This window comes from Ochlerotatus camptorhynchus, unplaced genomic scaffold (assembly GCF_037179485.1).
Source record: "Ochlerotatus camptorhynchus isolate MF236.1 unplaced genomic scaffold, CSIRO-AGI_Acam_v1.1 ptg000482l, whole genome shotgun sequence".
Lineage (NCBI taxonomy): Eukaryota > Metazoa > Arthropoda > Insecta > Diptera > Culicidae > Ochlerotatus > Ochlerotatus camptorhynchus.
This window is the reverse complement of record NW_027040967.1, coordinates 1,136,663-1,155,631: the sequence shown is the minus strand read 5'-3', so window position 1 is coordinate 1,155,631 and position 18,969 is coordinate 1,136,663. Positions and strand designations below refer to the sequence as shown.

The following is an 18,969-nucleotide window of genomic DNA, read 5'->3' as shown; positions in this document are numbered from 1 at the left end:
TAAAAAATATGTATCTTTTAATTGGTTTGATCCTTAAAATTCAATTCCTTCTTATTTAAAAGAAGAAACATCATTTTCAATCTACTATTTTGTTGTAATTAAAACTACATTGGTTGATCTCACGCAAATTACATGCAGATATATGCAATCCTTTAGTAGTTTTGAAACAGTAAATTTCTTGGGGTCTTAGTTTTTTTTTCGGAAAGAATGCTTATTATAATTATAATAATATATTATTATTATAAAATTAAAGCTATTGAGCCTATATTTTTAGAAGGATACACGCCAGGGAATAGTTGGCTTACATTCTGATTTGTAGATATTTAAATTCAGTGCAAGGTACCACTTAACAAACTGTGATGCTTAGAACCCGTCCAATTTGTTCCAGTTCTACCAATGCATATACCATCCACCCACACATGCCCCCCGCATGGTGGCTACTGATACTACTGACTACACAGCTGGCACTAGGCAACTGGCTAGTGCCGTTGTTAGCTTAGGAAGCTCATGCAAACATTAGCGTGGGTGTGCACAGACATACATGCACACCATCACATCACGACTAGGGAGTCACCAGTGTATAATTAGCTAGATTTGGTACAGTTGCACGAGCTGATACACGGCTAGAATAAATAAATAAACAAAATCGCTGAAAGGCGACACAGTCCACACGAAGGCGAACCTCGGTGAGTGTTTGCGCTCTCTACTGAGGCGTGTGGTAGTTGGTGTCTATTGAAGGTTGGTTGGGGCATAGATTCCAGGGAGGACTCAAGCCATTTGAAGATATTCATTTTCGGGAAAACATTTTGGAAACTATAATTACCTAGCTGTGTGCGGTCACCACAATCAACGTTGTGCAGGTAATCACAGTTCTCTGTCAGATATTTTGAGTCTGTCGCGTCGAAGGCCAGACCATTTCCGCAGGTTTTCAGCTCAGCCACGTTGTTGTCGCACTTCCAGTATTTGTCGCAGGATGTGTGATGTGGGTAGAAACCAAAATCGTCTGGGCATTTGAAGCTGTCCTGGGCCATTGCTGTGGGAAGAAAATGGAATGAGGGATTATTAAAATGACAAAACCATAAAGCTGCCTCTCGGTGGTGGCAAGTCGTAATCCTGTGGAAATTGTGCTGGAGAAAATTCACGCAAACAATGATAGCTCACAACACGCGATCGTTCCCATCCATTCCGTTGTGGTCCCAGCCGTAAAATTTAACTCGCAAACTTGATGCTCGGTAAGCGCAAAACTTTTGATTAAGCTCGATTTTTTATCTCTCGCGTACACCCGTCTGGTGGTAAATAAACACCCTACATCTCATTCCTCCCATCAGTTGACAAGCGGAGAAGATTCCTCCATGATGGCTATGGCTACGGTTTTCAATAAATGAACTCCTAAATTCGATGGATTGCCACAAATTTTCACCTTCCGAAAAAGGAACGCAAATAAAAAGCGTGTACCGTGGAGACTCCGTCGAAGAAACACCCCGCACTTTTCAGATGAAGCTGTTGATTGCAGATAACGAAATGTTAGGCGAAGCGTGGCATTGCCGCTCAAGCTCTCTGCTGCGAAAGATGGTTCCCGGTGTTTGCATAGGTGTCGTCGGGAGCGGGCTCTATTACCGAATTTTAATGATGGAAAGTTTTCAAGGCAATCCGGTTCAATTCAATTGTCTACCACCCTCCTTTTATGCAACCAGCAACACGCTACTGTTTTCCACATTTCCTTACGTCCTATACATCTCGCAGAGCTCGTTGGCAAAGACATCGACAGCTGTGATGGTAGCACTTTTCCTTTTGTCTCACCATCGTGTCTGGTAAATTCGCGGAAAATTGAACTTGCTAGCCATAGAGAAGAAGTCAACGAAGAAAAAATCATTGTGGGTGGCACACTGATGGCAGAAATGATTGATTTCTGTCTAGGTTATTTGGTGAACTCTTGTTATCCCATCAACCGCGAGAAGCAAATGGCTCGAACAAAGTACAAGTCACAGTCGCGCAGTGCAATTTGTGTCAATCTGAAATTAATCTTTACTTCTTGTTGCTACCCATCCTTTGGATGGGTGGCTCATTGCGTCAAATGATTTGCTGACCCAATCACTTACAGTCCCAGTTTGCAGGTGGAAAAAAAATGAATTCGGTGATTCGAAAATGGGGAAAAGTATCGACAACCATAATAAATTGCCTATAATTTTAAATCTAGCCCGTGGCCTTGTCAGTTAGTGATAGGACAATAAACTTGAGATTGGTCATTCTACGAACAAAAGCAAAGAAACCGTTACCAATAGCGATTGTAAAAAATATACAAACAACGGCTATATGTCACTAGGGCAAGGACAGTTTCACGCTTTCAATTTCGTTCCGAATCGTAGTGAGTTAATCACTCTGTGTACAAGTGACTCACTCCGATCCAGAGCAGATAATAATGACTCATGATTTTTTTTTTTTGTATTCATCTGGGCTGGTACCAATCTCCTAGAATGATTGTTAGTTGCCAATCTATGCCAGCCAGCCAGCCAGCGACGACATGAAAATTTGAACGGCTCCGGCATTGCAGCTGCAACGTGCAGTTCGTCGAAAATGGAAAGAAAAATGGAGCAAATTGAATGGCACCAAGCAGCAGTCTCTGTAGTGTTTCGAAAAGGTGAAGGGAAACTAATAATAAAATCAAATTTATAATGCACCAAATCCCTTCCAGACATAACACCGTGCATTGGGGTTCTAGGTGAACATAGGAATTTTTGCCGTGTCTTGTATGAGTTTTTCCTAGGAAGATCAACAGAAGCATGGTGAAGGTGTAGAAAAAAAGAAACGTGAGCAATAAATTGAACTATCCCGGATGCCTCTCAAACACCTACCACTTCAAGTTTCAGTCTTGCTAGTGGTAGTGAAGGCGAAAATTTTCTGATTGAATCAGTCTTGGCAAGCTTCTTGCCAGCCCTCTACTTGTAGGATACATCAGGGGCAGGATTCAGTTTCAGCACTCACTTTTTGAACTGCTGTTATAGTTTTGTTTTACTCAGTAGAGCGTGTCTACCAAGGTAAGGAAAATGACCGGTTTCAGGGTTGGGTTGATATGTTGTAAGTGTCTGTTCTTAAAACAAATAATAGTAGCTTGTGACTTTTGTCTTAAAAATATACTTTTTGGTTTGTTTTTTTCCGTCGATCTTGTTTTCCGTGCTGAGCACCAATGCTACCGGCGTGCCAGGAAGGCAGCTCCCACACCTGGACCCTACCTATCGATCCATCAACTCATGAACCGGGGACCAACTGCTTTACTTCCCATCCGAAGGAAGGCGTGATCAGAGATGTTATGCCTCAGAACATCCCGGCGGCGCCGACTGGGATTGAACCCAGGCCTGCTGGGGTGAGAGGTAATCACGCTTATCACTACACCACCGGCGCCGTTATAAAAATATACTATATTTACAAAATATATCAGCCATCACCATTATTTGTCTGTTAGACATAGGATCAAAATTTAAAAAAAAAATTAAGATTTAATTAAATTCAAAATCAAAACAATATTGTTTGGGAGCTTCTGCTAGATCTCCCAGACAACCAGAAGCACGCAGATACAAACAACGAAATCGAATTTAATGCATAGAAATGGATTATACGTGCAAAAATGGTGGCTCTTTTTAAAAGATTTGAATTATGATACAGTACACGCAAATCTATTTTCTATTACATACAATCTTAAGTTGGATATTTTACATCCTATGCATATGTTTCATATCACATATTTAATTCAAGTTCTTGCAATGAACTGCAGCGTACAAGCAAGTTTTTCCAAAATACATATCTTGAGATGATTTTCTAGACACAATGCAATTGTTCGAAATATACGCTAACAAACAAATTATAACATTATTTTGAAAACCTTCCAGAGACCACATCATATCGCGAAACATTGCCAAATCTGCATACTTTTCATGCAAACTCGATTCATCTAGAAACTGTCACTAAGTGTATAAAAAAAATGGATACAAATAAAATATAACGGCAAGTTTAATGATTTAACCAAATACGTTCTATACTTTAAATATCTACACACACACAAAGAATAATAGAAAATCAAAAGTAAAATACTCAAAGAATCAAAGGGAGTTGTTTTATTTTTGATCCATTGCATCACATCAAATCTAGTGTTTGCCTTACTTTGTTAGGTCGGTAGGTACAACATAGACAAATCTTGCCACATAGCTACTTTGCTGGAAAGGCGAAATTCATGACGATGACGACGTTCACTTCATACATCCTACGGAAAAGCATCAAAGAATCGAAATGTATTGTTGCTGCTGATGGAGCTATTTATGTTTTAAGAATGGAAAGGTATAGGAAGCCATCGACAGCAACTGTACCTAAACACATTCTACACTTTATGAGGTTGTTGGGTTGTTTCAATGTATACGGAAAGCCTGGAGCGCCAGATGCGAGAAGCTGAATCTGAAGGTTGGTAATAATATAACATTCACCTTTCGGCAATGCTTTGTGATGCACAACAAGGAAGACTGGAATAGAGTTGATCCTGGAGTGCAATGATTTTGAAGAACACACACAAGACACATCACCGTGCGTTGGGTAAGAAGCAAGCAGCTATAGCAAAGACTATAGTAGCACCACCGATTTGAAGGTTGGAATAAAGATAATGCACGATATTACAAATAAGCAATAGAAAATAAAATCTTCTGTTCGATAGGAGCTTCTTTTATGTAGACAAGATGAGCGCGCTATAAAGAGGTTGGTGTGGTGAGCTTCCCGTTCTCGAAGCAAAACATCTAAACATGTATAAAATTTGCACGAATAAAGGTTTGTAATGCTGCCAAAGCGCTAATCTGCAAGAGATTATGATCTTACACGGCGTATGAGTGTTTGTTGGGATTCCTTCTTCTTTGTACAGCTTACACCAAGACGTGACTTCAGGCAAAAGTAGCTCTCGCTAATACATGATAAGCACGTCTTTCGTCGTTGGTAGAATGATCGAATGGAGAGCAGTGAAATTTTACACCACCTCCTAATTTCCCTCAGGGTCCGAACAATTGTGGTTGAATCTATGTAATTACACCACTATAACGTTTTGTATGGCAGCGGTTGCATGGAGTGAATTGAACGTCAATCGATGAAAATTTAAACCATGTTATCCACTCAAGACTGTCAACATCCAGCGGTGACTCGATTTTTTTTATTTTTGTATAGGCTGTTTCCAATGGTGGATGTTGGTGGTCTGATTACATTGGCGCCATTGACAGTATCAGTTATTGCAAATCGATCTGGTTGTAGTGCATTAAGCTTAATTGGTTGAATGGTTTCTGTGGTTTAGAGAAATGCTTGCAATTTATAGCAATGGACACACCAATAAGAGTTCATATTTTTGCTGGGGAAAGTTGTTCCATCTTTGGACTTGCGAGAAAAAGCCTTTGAAACTTTAGGGAGAAAAACAGTATGCAATTGTATTCTAGGTAGCGAAGTGGTGCATGAGCACGAAAAGCTTTACATCACTCAGTCAGACGAAATTCAAACCAACCTTCTGCACTATTTGATCGTGTGTTGGCAGTCAAGTCCACCCCCGCTTTAACCCATACACATACACACTTCAGTGAACCTCAAACAATAAAAGCGTTGAAGCATGTAATAACAGCGTGAAAGGAATGTGTTCTTGCTACGATCTCATCATCGTCAGAGCCATGACATACAAAACACGGCAGACAGAGGGCGTCAAATGCAACCCTTTCGGCAACAATGAATAAAAGGTGCTGGTGGTGGGTCAAAGCGAGGCAAGGAAGAGGCCATACATATAGAGAGCAAAATTCGTTTTCCTCTCGAGAATGGAGAGCAACAGCAGAAGCAGCAGCAAAGCTTCATAATGGTGCGCATATATTTGCCCTCGTAGTTGTCGCTGTCGTTGTCCGGGAAGTAGTGGTACGACAACGACCACTTGAACTGAACTGCACAGACTGGTATATGAGAAGGAGAGAAAGGTTAGACGGTAGTAGATTGCCTTGAAACTGCATCCACGCGGACGCATGGTGTGAGATGCTGGAGAAACGATTCCTAGCCATCAACTGGCGGAGACTTGTAACATTCTGTTTAGGGTGCGAAAGGGATACGAGGAAAATACCGGCTGCATTCTGTAGGATGCAGGTTTCTGTGTTTGTATAACAAGAACAATCTTGTCTAGAGCTATAAACACGAAAGCCAATCTGCTGCTGCCTTAATTGGCGCGCGCGGGTTTCACTTCTCTGCAACACTGGGTAGGGGTAAGTACTATCGTCACCATTGCAAGGTGTATTGAGTTCACACTGCTCGCTACAGCGTTCTTGAGCACCCGGTTTAGTAGCATCAGATACACAAGTGAACGCGTTTGGAAATTGTACAGAACGTGTGGTAAATGGTGTCATTTCTCGAGCGCAAGAATTCTGATCCGATCAAGCGGTATGACTTGGAAAAGCTATGATCTAATTTGGAATTCTGTTCTTTCGCAAACGTGAGCTCATGACCACAAAATGCATTTGCTTCTGAAATGGATTGCTAGTGCATGTGTGTGTATGTTTGTATTTTATTTATATTTTGCACTTGGGTTCATCGCTTGATAGTTCAAGTCTCCAGCGAAGTTTGACTGCAGCAACAATTTAAACTCCCAAAACGAATGTAAGGTCAATAAATTTTATCAACCACTCAACGCCAATTCATCATGTCGGTAAAATTGTTCCCTCAGATAATAATTAACCAATAATTAACATAATTTTTATCTGCAGCGACAATCTTTTATTTATGTCTGCAACCCATCCCGATTGGCCACTAACGATATTGGCCACTGGCCTCCTGATGATGGGTAGTACCGGAAATGAAGACACGATAGCTACATCTAAAATATGCCAAATGCATTTTATGACAAGCAGTAGCATCTGCAGTGGTATATGAAACCAACAAAATTGTAATAGTTTATTGAATTTTAATGAGCCCTCTCACCACTGTGTCTGCAGTGACTGTGACAGCAAATATGGTTCCTATTTTGTTAGACAAGGGTGGTTGTAGGAAAATAAACTTTTTGTTCGAGTCTCAACTTCGGCAATTTTGTAAATGACACATACTCGAGGTGATAATTTCTGGCCAACCGATTTTGGACTACATCGAGGAGCCACCCTAGCGAGTTCAGTCTGTCGATGCACTATGCTACCGTCGCTTATCAGATAATTATGAAATGCATCGAGCGCAAAATTATATTGCGACCGGTTGCCCCACAAGCACCGACAATCGACATTCTACCATCGGTTCGCCATAGTACACAAAGTATTTTATGTCCAAACGTGCGAAATTCCTTCGCTTATTAGAGCAAATCGATCGGCATGCATTTTTTCACCCATCAGCCACCAATTTCATTGTTTGTTAACACGTGTTATCGATTGTTGCTACAAACCAATGGAAACTCAAACATACGAGAGAAAAAAAAAAATGAAATGTGGCGCAAAATTGCTCAATTTATCGCATGAAGGAGATTTCATTCTACGCGGGTGAATGTGCCAGTCAGTAAACGCGAGTGGTGGGAAGGATGGTTGGTAGTTAAAACAATCGTCGAATGGCGCCGCTTGCAACACTTTCAGCAATTTATTAAAAATTGAAAGTGAAAAGGCGCCTGCATAACTGAGCAGCCATTTGCTAATATTCGCTCTCCACGGTGAGTGTGTGTTTTCAGCGTTGATTGAGCAATCGTCATAGGGATCCAAATAGTTTGGTTCACTCGTTACCGCTCTAGACCCGGCATCGTAGTAGGCTTTTTTTATTGCTAATAAATGTAAGTAATTTTCTGTATTTATTTTTAATTTCGTTTCTTCCTTCCACACCCGTTGGGTAAGTCTGACTATTTTTTTGCATGGAAAATGTTCCTGGATAACACTAAGTGTTTAAATGGACTTTTCGTTCCAGCTTTAAAAACAGGGGAATGAGAACACTGACTGAACCATGTTCAATGTTGTTACATCATTCTGTCTTACCCCTCTGGTCCACACATTCAACTGGCGGAAGACAATCGGAAGAAGGTAATTGTGACGATGGAATTCGATACGATTCGATCGAGACATGAAGTAAATAATAGACTGTTTATTTTCAATTAAATAAAAGTACACATTAGCCTTTGCTCTTTTTGTAGCCACAAGAGGGAGGCTGAAGAAATGTAGAAAAAGCACAAGCAAGCAAAGATACGGTTGACGTGTAGAAAACTGTTCCCGGATCCATTGCGAGGGTTGAAGAATATAAGTGTATTTTATGCATTTCATCCATTTTCAGTGAACACGTCTGAATTCGATCAGGAAAACCAATTTTCTTGAAGGTTAAACCTCCCACCTTTCACCCTTAAATTTTCAGAGGTGTTTTTACATGTACAGTTAATGTCCCTAATGTCGGTCTGAGTGGACCTAATATTGGACCTTTACATTAATTTCAAAGGAAATATATTTTTGGCCATTTTTTACTAGCATCCAAAGGTATCCATTTGTATTGCCCAGATGATGCATTGTTACAAGAAAACCGAAAATATGTAGAGATGTATGCAGTTTCGTCCTAATGAAATGTTGGCATCGATATCAAAGCAAACATGGGTGTAAATCATTATGCAAGCACGAGTATCCGCAGATGGAATTACACGAAAGTTTACCGGGTTATGTCAATTTATTGTTGACTTTATTCTGCGAAGACATTCACAGCCCCGCCGTCGTCAACCCATTCATAAGCGAACCAACAGCAAGTTATGCAATAACTTCGAAATATGATCGATGCCACCGTACGCCTACTACGACCGGTTGGGATCATTGTCCCATGGGTAGTCCGTTTATGGTCGCGCAGCTTAGTTGCACAACCCGCGGACAAACCTAGATCGCAACTTGTTTCTGCTTTCCACTCCTTTCTCTACCCGCAATGGCCTCATTTGGACGGCCCGGACGGGTTCGAATGTGGGTCTGTTTTTGGTTATTTTCTTCTGCTCATTACATAACAGTAGGAGAGCAGCATAAAAGTTCGCTTTCGTTTGAGTGGTGGATCTTTTCCTCTGTGGGAGAAACCGGAGAACAGCTGTAGGTAAGTTCGTCGACTGGCCGATTTCAACACATTGTTGGCTAATGAATGAGAAGTAAACAGTAGGCAGAAAGATGACGAAGAAAACTTGCGTACGCAGCTATTCAATAAGAGCGTCCAAACGAGTTTTCGACTCAAGCCGCCTTCATGGTCAGATATCAGCGGTTAGTAGGCCACAAGCGGGCGTGAGTGCGTGTCGCTATCGATAGATGATAATTTAATGACCGCAAAAACATGGACCAGCCTTTCTCGCAATAATCACTGGGCTCTAATCACGTTTGACAGTTATTTGAGTTGTTTTGAGCAGCCGCATATGTAGTGACTCAATCGTTATAAACGGCGGCGGCGCTAATACGGTAGAGAGAAGAGTTGCCCAATGATGCTAATTAGTGTAAGCAGGCAGTCAAACGCTGCGTCGCGTCACCGTTCAAAATTGTTGAGCAACAACACTATTGACGTTCGACGAAAACGGTACAAGTCTAGTGTGTGTTAGCAACTTTTCGCGGAGTTTTGTTTTTCGCCAACCGTAACAACAATGGCAAACAAGCTACCTATTTTGCCTAATGCAGCGGCTAATTGACTGTTTGTAGAAACGAATATTTCTGCTTCTACACTGGCGTGTACGGTTGCACACTGTCCGCCTTGCTGCCTCCATCTGTCCATTGAACCGTTTGCATTATGATAATGATGATAAGTCAGTACGTTCACTTTACGATGGTTGCCTTCTCGTTACATCGGATGTGGCGAAATGAAGGCAGCCCGTGGCGCCCACATAGCATTAGGGGTGTACTTTCGGGATCGGGGAGTGGTCGAGCTGTATTTGTAGCTGGGCTTCGTAATTGGGCTACGGTTGTTGAACTTTTGGTATGATTATTTAATTTGCTGACTTGTGAAAGGAGCAGTGCTGAATGTGCTATTTGCAAGATTTGAAAGCCTAAGACTGGCAAAGTATGTTTCCATGCAAGATTTTAATTTAATTGATGCACCGAACTTTTCACCTATCCTTAAATTGGTGATTTTTTAGCGCTTTCTAAGTTATGAATTGTAAGTCTTTCTCATTTTCCAATTGTGCGTCAAGTCAAATATAAAGAAAAATGATACGATAAATGTAACATTCAATTGACCATTACAATAATTTACTCAAACATTGCAACACTTCGTTCATAACTATTCATTCATGCACAGAGACAACATTTCAACTTTATTATTCACCGTGTGCGCTCGCTTGAGATTTGTTTGTTGAAAATCAGGAAAGGGGCACGGTATTTTGCGTAACGCTTGGTCCAAGGTGAAGGAAAGCGCAGAGAATGTAAATATCCTAATTGTGAACAAATTTTCGAGCGACGTTATTGCTAAAACATGAGGCACATGGGAGACAAGGCACTTGGCTTTGCTTAATGATATCTAGCGGAATGATGTTGTAGCAAGTACAGTTGGGTGCTCTTCTGCTTGCTAACTACATACATGAGTCGTCTAAGGAGGTGGTACAAATGTCGAGAGGCCCCGAATAGAGGAGGTGGAATCTATAAATAAATAGACAACACCGTTAACAGTCATGTTGACTCCTTCTGACGCTCTCGCGCATACCCACACACATATAGCACTCAACGACACATCTTTCTGGGCCACCCTTCTGCTTATGTCTGCATTAATATTTCATTCAGTGCCTTACCCGTGGATGAAGAATAAAACCAGCGCTTTTGTTGCTTTTGCCCCATTATCAACGCCAACATATATACATATCCGGGTGAAAAAGTATCAACATTAGATCTTATGACAATGGAGATAAACTAGAGCCTCCGAATGGTGTGTCCTCTCTTGCAGCGTAAATCTCAAGACGGTGAAAATTCTACATAGCACCAGGTGGGAAGCTCAGATTCGTAACAACCCAGCTGCAAAACGGAAACTCCCATCTTAGACGTCAACTCCCATCGTTGAAAACTTACAAAGAACAGCATCACTCTTTTGCAAAGCATTTTGTTCTTTAATATTCATTACATCGTTTTTTTTTTTTTTACTTTAAAAAACAAAAATTACGCAGCAATATTGACCTACCCTGCAAAAATAAATCACTTTCGCTGCGTACAACCAACCGAATCAATGTCGTCAAGTTTAACTCGTTACAGTCAACGGCTGGTACTTAAGCTGGAACAATAATGTTGCTCGAGAAACCACGTTGACCTTCATCGGTTGATATGTAATTATCGAGCAATTATTACAGACTTACCACAAGACGCCATCATGTAGGGAAAGCTTCAGCAATGCGATCGCTAAACGAAAGCGATCCCAGTATTCAAGGCATCTCACATGAGAAACGCAGGAAGTTGTAATTACGCCAAGTTCAGAAAGCATTGACACTAATACCTCCCGATCGGCACGAGATATAATTGCGCAAAATGTACTCCTAGTCGATTATTCCGGCCGCAATATCCCTGCCGTCGTCGGTCTCGTCACGATCTTAGTCTGACGCGCAGCTCGTGAACGAGTCAATACCTTGTCACATCTCATTAGCCTTCAACTTGAAGACCGCAACTTTCTGTGCCCATGATTACCTACATTGTATACCAGGCGACAACATTCACGCGGAGGCTGGATCAAAAGTGGATCACCAAAGTAGATCAACGCAGAGCCCGATGATGAAGGTGATCCAGTTGTAAAGGGAGTTTACCCAAAACAGAACTTCCCAAATGTTTAAGCAAACGAGACAACTCCTTGTTTTAACAAAGCGATGACATAATCGGTGTCATATTGCGTCATTTGGTGCACGCCAATGACAAAGGTGGAAAAACAAAAATGCGCACCAGAGTTGGAGAAACATACATATTTTATTAAGACCCCATTTGACCATTCAAGAAACGATCGACCGGGTTTGCGCAGTTATGCAATCACGACGACGAGCGACGGTAACGTGAAAGTCTGTACCATGTTCAGTGCTTAGCGTACCGGCGCCTCGATCGTCCGATTGTGTCGGCAGACATGTCATCGTGGTCAAACCAAGTTCCATGCAATCTGAGTATATGGATTATCGAGTTTTCTCGTGATTCATTAACATGGAACGAGAGCAGCGACCTCCCTTCGTGATCGCGAACAATTTTGCACGGCAGCTGCGATAATGATTACTTGAGTGCTTGCAAAATCATTGCCTTTATCTGCGCCGGCACTCGAAATAATCTCTGCGGTTTTGTTTTTATGTAGGCATTGATAGCGGCTACGATTAGATAACTTTCACTTTTATTCCCAGTGCCGTTCTCAGCCAAGGAGTGCGGAAATGTAAAATTTGTGGCCTGACGGATTAATCACTTTTGATGTGTATGCCATTGAAAGGCATTTAAGCAACTGGACCGGTTGATTGGAATCTATACATTCGGCCATCTAGGCCATCTAGACGAAACAATACTGTCCATCAATCGGTAAAGGTTAAGATCCCTCACATCTGACATTTGACAGCAGCACACTGCACGAGACCCGGATCAACTCCATTTTCACTGTTTGCACTGGGCAAGATTGTGCATAAATTAAATAAATTAAGTTGTATTCAATTAGATTGTAGCGTACATTCTCTTCCACTCACCAAGTACCAATCACCTTCGGTAATGATGGTGATGGTGCAACAGAAATTCTAGGAGCAGCATCAGATTGAAAGCTTTCGCTTCCTTATAGACCGAGAGTCTGAGATTTATTTATAGACTTTCCTCCAATACTTCCTCCGGTTCGTCTTCATAGTGCAGTGATTTTCCCACAAACCGCCCATCTGTGTTGTTGACCGTGGCCGCGCACGTGTGTGTACATCCAGAATTAGTGCGGTGCATTCTATGTTTATTTATGTGTTAATTAAATTCTATTATCCATTAATGCTCACATACCACTAGGCGTTGGCTATCCGTTTTCGTAATTACCCGCTCGACATTCCTCATTTCCCCCGCAGTATCATCGAATCGCAATGTTTGTGTCTTTTAGAACCTTCGAGGGACGTGGTGTAGCTACAAAAGGGACACCTTTCACGTGATGGTGGTGGTGTGGAAACTGATTCGTTAAACGCCGCCGTTTAAATGTCACGCATAAATATTCCGAACATGCACCCCGCGAGTCGTGGAGACACTGGCGGGTAGTATAGAACAACTAACACACAACAATAGGCATGCGACACGGTACATTGGTTGCTGTTGGTACAAAGCACTCAAACTAGGCTGGGCGAATCGAGCGTTTTTGGCAAATTGATTACTTTAACATGAGCTTGGCGGCTACCGAATTTTTATCAAATCTCAGCATCGTAGCTATCGCATTTCATTCCCTTTAATGCTTTAATCGTTTGTAAAGTTTACTCGCCTGAAACATCTCACCTACTTGGGCTATAGTTCTTCTAAGAAGGGCAACAACAGATCCTACTGCAAGTTCTGTGTGGTCAAGCGAGTAACATATCTACATCCACACTCGTGAATTGTGTTTAACATCAGCTTCAACAACGGATGCAGATATAGTCAATCAATCCCACCCGAGATCTTTTACTCTCCTCATCAGTATGTGTCCCACAACGGGGACAACTTCTTGATCTCAACACGCGACTTGCCTTTTATCTTATCATATCTTAATACACGCACCAATACCCAGGCGATATCCACAGTTGAGCGTACAAAGGCGTATTTATCCATGCGTGATTACACGTACTCTCAATACACGGTCGTCGTCTGGTGGTGAAAGGTGAAATTAATCTTTCACGAAAACTCACCGCATCACATACGCACTAAAGCTTGTATGGATTGGCTTTTGTTCTGGAAACGATTTCTGTTGAAATTTACATTGGCAGCAATGCCGTGGAGACACAATCGCATCTCGTGAGTATTGATTTTTGTTATCTCTCTGATTAACTGTCACTGCCAGAGGAGATTCACTGGTGCTCAATCAACGACTGGCTGCACCCGTGGACGGAAGGTAAATTTAATTACAATAATTAAACATTTGACGGATTTGTGCGGGTGGTCGTAGTGTAGGATATCTAGCGTAGCCTGATCTACATAAATGATGAGATAGTATAAATTAGCGTGCCTTCACTGTCTTCCAGTGAAGACTAGCCAGCCAGTGCGTGTGTTTTGCGTCTAATTGAAGATTGATACGGTTGATTAATTTAATTAGTTCAAAACTATCGTACACATTGCTGGCAGTGTTACAAGTGTAGAAAAGCACTCACAGGGGCATACGATGGAAGGGCACTGCTTTTCGATATTCATACAAACTTTAATACCACAATCCTTCAACGGACATTAACGATTTCGAAGAATGTAAAACTCCAGGTGGTAATCCAAAAAAGCTCTCATTAAAATAAGTGAAAATAAAATATGGTAAGTTGTACATCAGTGTATATTGTGGCATACGGAGAATTCTATGCACGCTTATGATCACTGTAGGATTTTCAAATCGCATTCGATGCGCAGCTAGATAGACTAGCTACTTCAAAGAGCCAGCCATGGGAAGATATCATTAATTAATCATTTTATCGCGATTATCAAGTACCACCAGAATGTGGACAAGCGTCTGCATCATTGTAATGGTGAAGGTGTTAATAGATTGCTCTATAGAGCTGCCGAGGGACCTGCGAGGGCCAAAGACCAGTAGGTGCTGCGGACCAGCTATTATTAATGTCCAACAAAGTGTTACATATTGGTGGCAACGATGACTAAGGTTGGACTAATTTCGCGCTGGCCATGAAGCTATGGGGAACAAAATGATGTTTATTGCGTGGAAGGTAATGTCGATTGCCACCCGCTTTGATGAACGGTGGTGTGGGTAATTGGTTTTTGCCGTTGTTTGAATGTTAACCGAGGCCCATCACAACCTTAGACAGCATCATTACATATTGATGACTCTTTGATCAAGAGTGGTGTTTTGCGGGAGGGAAGGAAGCTTTAATATGGCTCGTTAACTAGCACAAACTTATTGCTGATTGCACTCTTGCCAAGTGCACGTATAGATCTGTGCGAGGGCAAGCAGTTAGTTACGATTTCCGGATTCTCCAACTATTCGTCCAAAATTACTTAATTGCACTCGATTGCTCCGGAAAGCCACACTTTAAAAGTGCAATTGAAGCCTCTATCCGAGCACAACCAAAATAACAGGCAATGGCAGCAGTCCAAAGTGGTAAATAATTTAATCATGCTTCTATTCGATTTTCCAATGCAAAGAGAAACAAATGGGGATGCAAAAATACTTCACTGTACAAAAAGAACGCTCAAGCCTTCTTGAATGGAGTTTGCCATAATTGAATAAAACAGTACTTGTGAAGATGATGAGGATGATGATGCTGGGAAAATGAAGCCACTTGAAACCAATTGGAGCACATTTACGAAGCGACTTCAAACGTTTTGCAAACTTTCATCATTTCACTTTTTAATCAAACCCCTGATTTAATTTTAGCGACAAAAAAACTTGTAAGAAAATACGGAACTCTATTTCAGGTGAGCGATGGAGAAAAACAACCCAATAACAATAAATCTCGTGTTTAGAGAGTACTGGCTGGGCTGGTGAAAGAAAAGATCAATAGCTAATTGGTAGAAAATTGCAACGATTTTCATTAGGCGAGCGATTATCTGCTACTTTCCTCTTCTTGTTTTGCTATGGTTTGCTCGTCGATTGTGTTTGCAAGTGAATCCCAACTACTGCGACCGTCTTCGGTTGTCCCATGCTAGGAGTGAACTCAAATCCGGTTCGAACAAAATGGCTACTAACAACAATATCTTGATAGAGCAATCAAGATTTAAGGGGGAAAGGAAGGCACTTGGAGCCACAATAAATTGAGTCAAGTGTTCTACTGGAAACAAGCAAAAAAGAAGAAGCAGCTACACAAGTGATATAGTAATGAAAAAGCACTCTATCGCTTGTTGTTTGCCTTGGTTTAAGGAAATAGAAAGGTTGATTTGTTGAGTGCTGCTTCTCGAATGGTCATTTTTCTGTCAAGTTTCGGTTCGGCTTATCATTAACAATATCTTATTGAGTTGAGTAGTTTAACACTATTGACTGTTGCAATAGTAGGAGGTATTTTTTATCAATGTGACAATCATCCGAGGAAAGGGTACAAGACATCAGAAGGAGACAGGATTTCAATCAGGCAAATTAACTAATTTCATCACGCGTTTGTCGGCACCATGCGACGAGTGCATGAGGTAGCGGAAAGAAACGATAGAACTGTCGACAAACTGCACGACTCCATGGTTGGTTTCGGTATTGTCGCATAACGGATAGCTCCAGTGGGGGTGAATGGAAAGCATCATGAATAAACCGAGACGTGCGAGGAATGTCAAGCGGTGGCATAAATTTATTTGTCGATATAGCTCTACGCGTAAATTCAAAGGAAAAACCTAGGCCTGCCCGAACGTATGTGCACGTCGTAGTGAGTGAGAGCTGGAAATTGCTTGATGGGCTCTCTTGTTTTGTGATCCCACTTTGAGTTGTCGTGAGGAGAAGAGTGTTGATCCTCGATTTGATGAATACTAATTTGGCTGTTACTCAGCGCATGACGACGTGGGCAGTAACAGATTTCGAACGATTGCCTCGGGTGGGGCATATTGGATTGAGGTTTCAGGTTTACAAAGAAAAGAGATAGCACCGTTTAAATTGGTCGTTTGCCTCTTTCAAAGACTGCCAGCTCACAATCGTCATCTCACCAGCAGCGATCAAAACTGGTTTATTCCAAAAATGTGTCACCGAATTACATAACTCTGATCCACCCGATAACAACCACTAGCCACATTTGGAATTTGTGCTGTCGTCAAGGTCAACCTTAACCCGTTTCTTCGGTACCACAGCGGGACATTCAAAGCAAACGAGACTTCCTAACGAGTTTCGTAACTTTTTCGCCATTTTCGCAGATTGGAATTTTGGAGATTATCGCCACAGGCAACAAAGAAACACAATACTAGACAATATCGCAGCTGCTCACGCAGATCTAGTTTCTTTTAAAAAGCCAATCTAGCCTGGGGATGTATATAAATTACTGTACCCTGACATTAGGCTGAACGAAGTTGTCCCAAAACCGGGAGACCTTGACTCGAAAGAATCTTTAATGGAAGTTGTCTTTTTAATAAATTGGAACCATTTTTTTTTTGGAAAAAAAATAAGCTTTTTGTCAACTCAATCTTCAAGTTAAGTGTGGGTTCGATTTTAGCAACACGGTTCCAATGTCTTTCATGTGCTTGTTTACCTTACTTAAAAACATCAAACCCTATTATTTGGTGCGTAATCGGTCGTGAAATAAGTTATGTTCAATGATGTAATAAATCTAAAATTATGCTTTCTGATCCTTGTATGTTCGGATAACTACTCAATTCAACCATGAGTTAAGCTGGTAATATACTTAATCAAAGTAAGTATATTAAATTTAATTTTGAGATTAAGAAATTCTGCAACATTCTACTGCGTAATAAATCCTATAGATTACTTTCTAGTTTCAACATAAAATTATATTATTTTAAAAATTGTTCTACCAATTCTTCCCTTTCAATACGTTTCACATTATTAAAGAAACTTTTATATTTCATAATTTATGGTTAATTTTTTGTACAACCTAAGAAATACAAATAACGGTTTGATTTTCACAGAAAATCTATCAACAAAATTGCAATTTTGTTTCACAATTATTGGTTAAAAAATGTGATTCATCGATAATTACATAGAAAATATTGACACACTTGTAAATGTAATTGATCAATAAAAAAAATCATAAAAAATTTCCCAATGACGTAAAGGAAAAGTGGACACAAAACGGATGTGAATTCAAAGTGAAATTCGACAATTGGTGTATTCCCGCAAGCCTTCACAATATTCATTCATCACTCGGTTTCCCGCTCAACATTATTTACGTTCCGTCGAATCCACCCGAAACAGTCCAGACACATAGCGTTACAAAACACAATCAATTATATTTTCCCCTGCTTCCTTCGCCATAATCGATCGTTCTGTCTGAACAAAAAAAAAACTGTTCCTTTCACTTGACAGGCCACAAGTCGTTGATTCGAGTCTTTTGCCAGACTATATTACACTCTAGGAGTACTAATCTGCGCAATCTTCTGACAACCTCCCGCATTTGTGTTGTAACGCTCAAGTAAAACCCGGAGCCGAAACAATTTTTCCTCGTGTTTTCTCACTCTAACCAACTGTCCCACCAGGCGCTACTACTAAACGTTCCAATCCTGACGACAGCATGCTTTCGCAACCATCATAGTCCAATGCAAGGTAAAAACACAACAGCACACAGTAGATGACAAACCAGCAAATATTTAATCTCGCCCCTCAGAATCTTGATCCCACACAGACCCAGAGCAGCACAGATATATAACGTTGGATATCTCTCCAGCACAATTCAACAAGTATTATTTGTCTTTAGAACATGTTTGATGTAATCTTTTCTACATACCGGCTCCAAACAAAGCAACTACAAATACTATGCTATACTTCATTTTGTCGTTCACTTCACTTGAACTCGTTGGAACAGTGTCCTTTTTTCTTCGATTCTAAATCTTCAAATGTCCAACACTTTTACAAACTTCACACACTGTACTCCGAATAAACCACTGCACGGTCTACGGAAAACGGATCAAAGGGTAATCTCCCTCTACACACCGATACGGTACTCTTCTCTAAGGATATCTCTTCGATTTGTGCACGCTGCGAAACCTCTAAGAAAACTGTATTAAAAGATAATTTTACAATCGGTTTTTATACCCCAGTAGGTGGAAAAAGCGATTTTTCGTTTACCGCCACACCAACACAAACATCGAGCGTCGTAAAATAAGCCACGCGAGCGAGAGCCACCTAAGTTGCCCCGGCGCAAAAGATCCCCGTCACGAGCTTGCGTTTCTTTCGCTGTTGCTGCTGCTGTTGCGCATTCGGTTCAGGTTCAAGCTCTTGGTACTGCAA

The 18,969-nt window shown here is 41.1% G+C and overlaps 1 protein-coding gene across 2 annotated transcripts in view; it reads right to left on the bottom strand.

The window, feature by feature from the left end:
* Positions 1-18,748, bottom strand: part of Gasp (Chitin binding Peritrophin-A domain-containing protein Gasp) — a 31,598-nt gene extending 12,850 nt beyond the window's left edge. The window contains exons 1-2 of one of the 2 annotated variants that reach the window (XM_065235421.1): positions 18,467-18,748; positions 824-1,033 (exon numbers count right to left, since the gene is read on the bottom strand). In XM_065235421.1, coding sequence (XP_065091493.1) covers positions 824-1,033; positions 18,467-18,509 — 253 coding nt within the window. In that variant the 5' untranslated portion in view covers positions 18,510-18,748. The remainder of the gene's footprint in view (positions 1-823; positions 1,034-18,466) is intronic. The other variant, XM_065235420.1, reaches the window with a different exon arrangement.
* Positions 18,749-18,969: the final 221 nt, after the last annotated feature.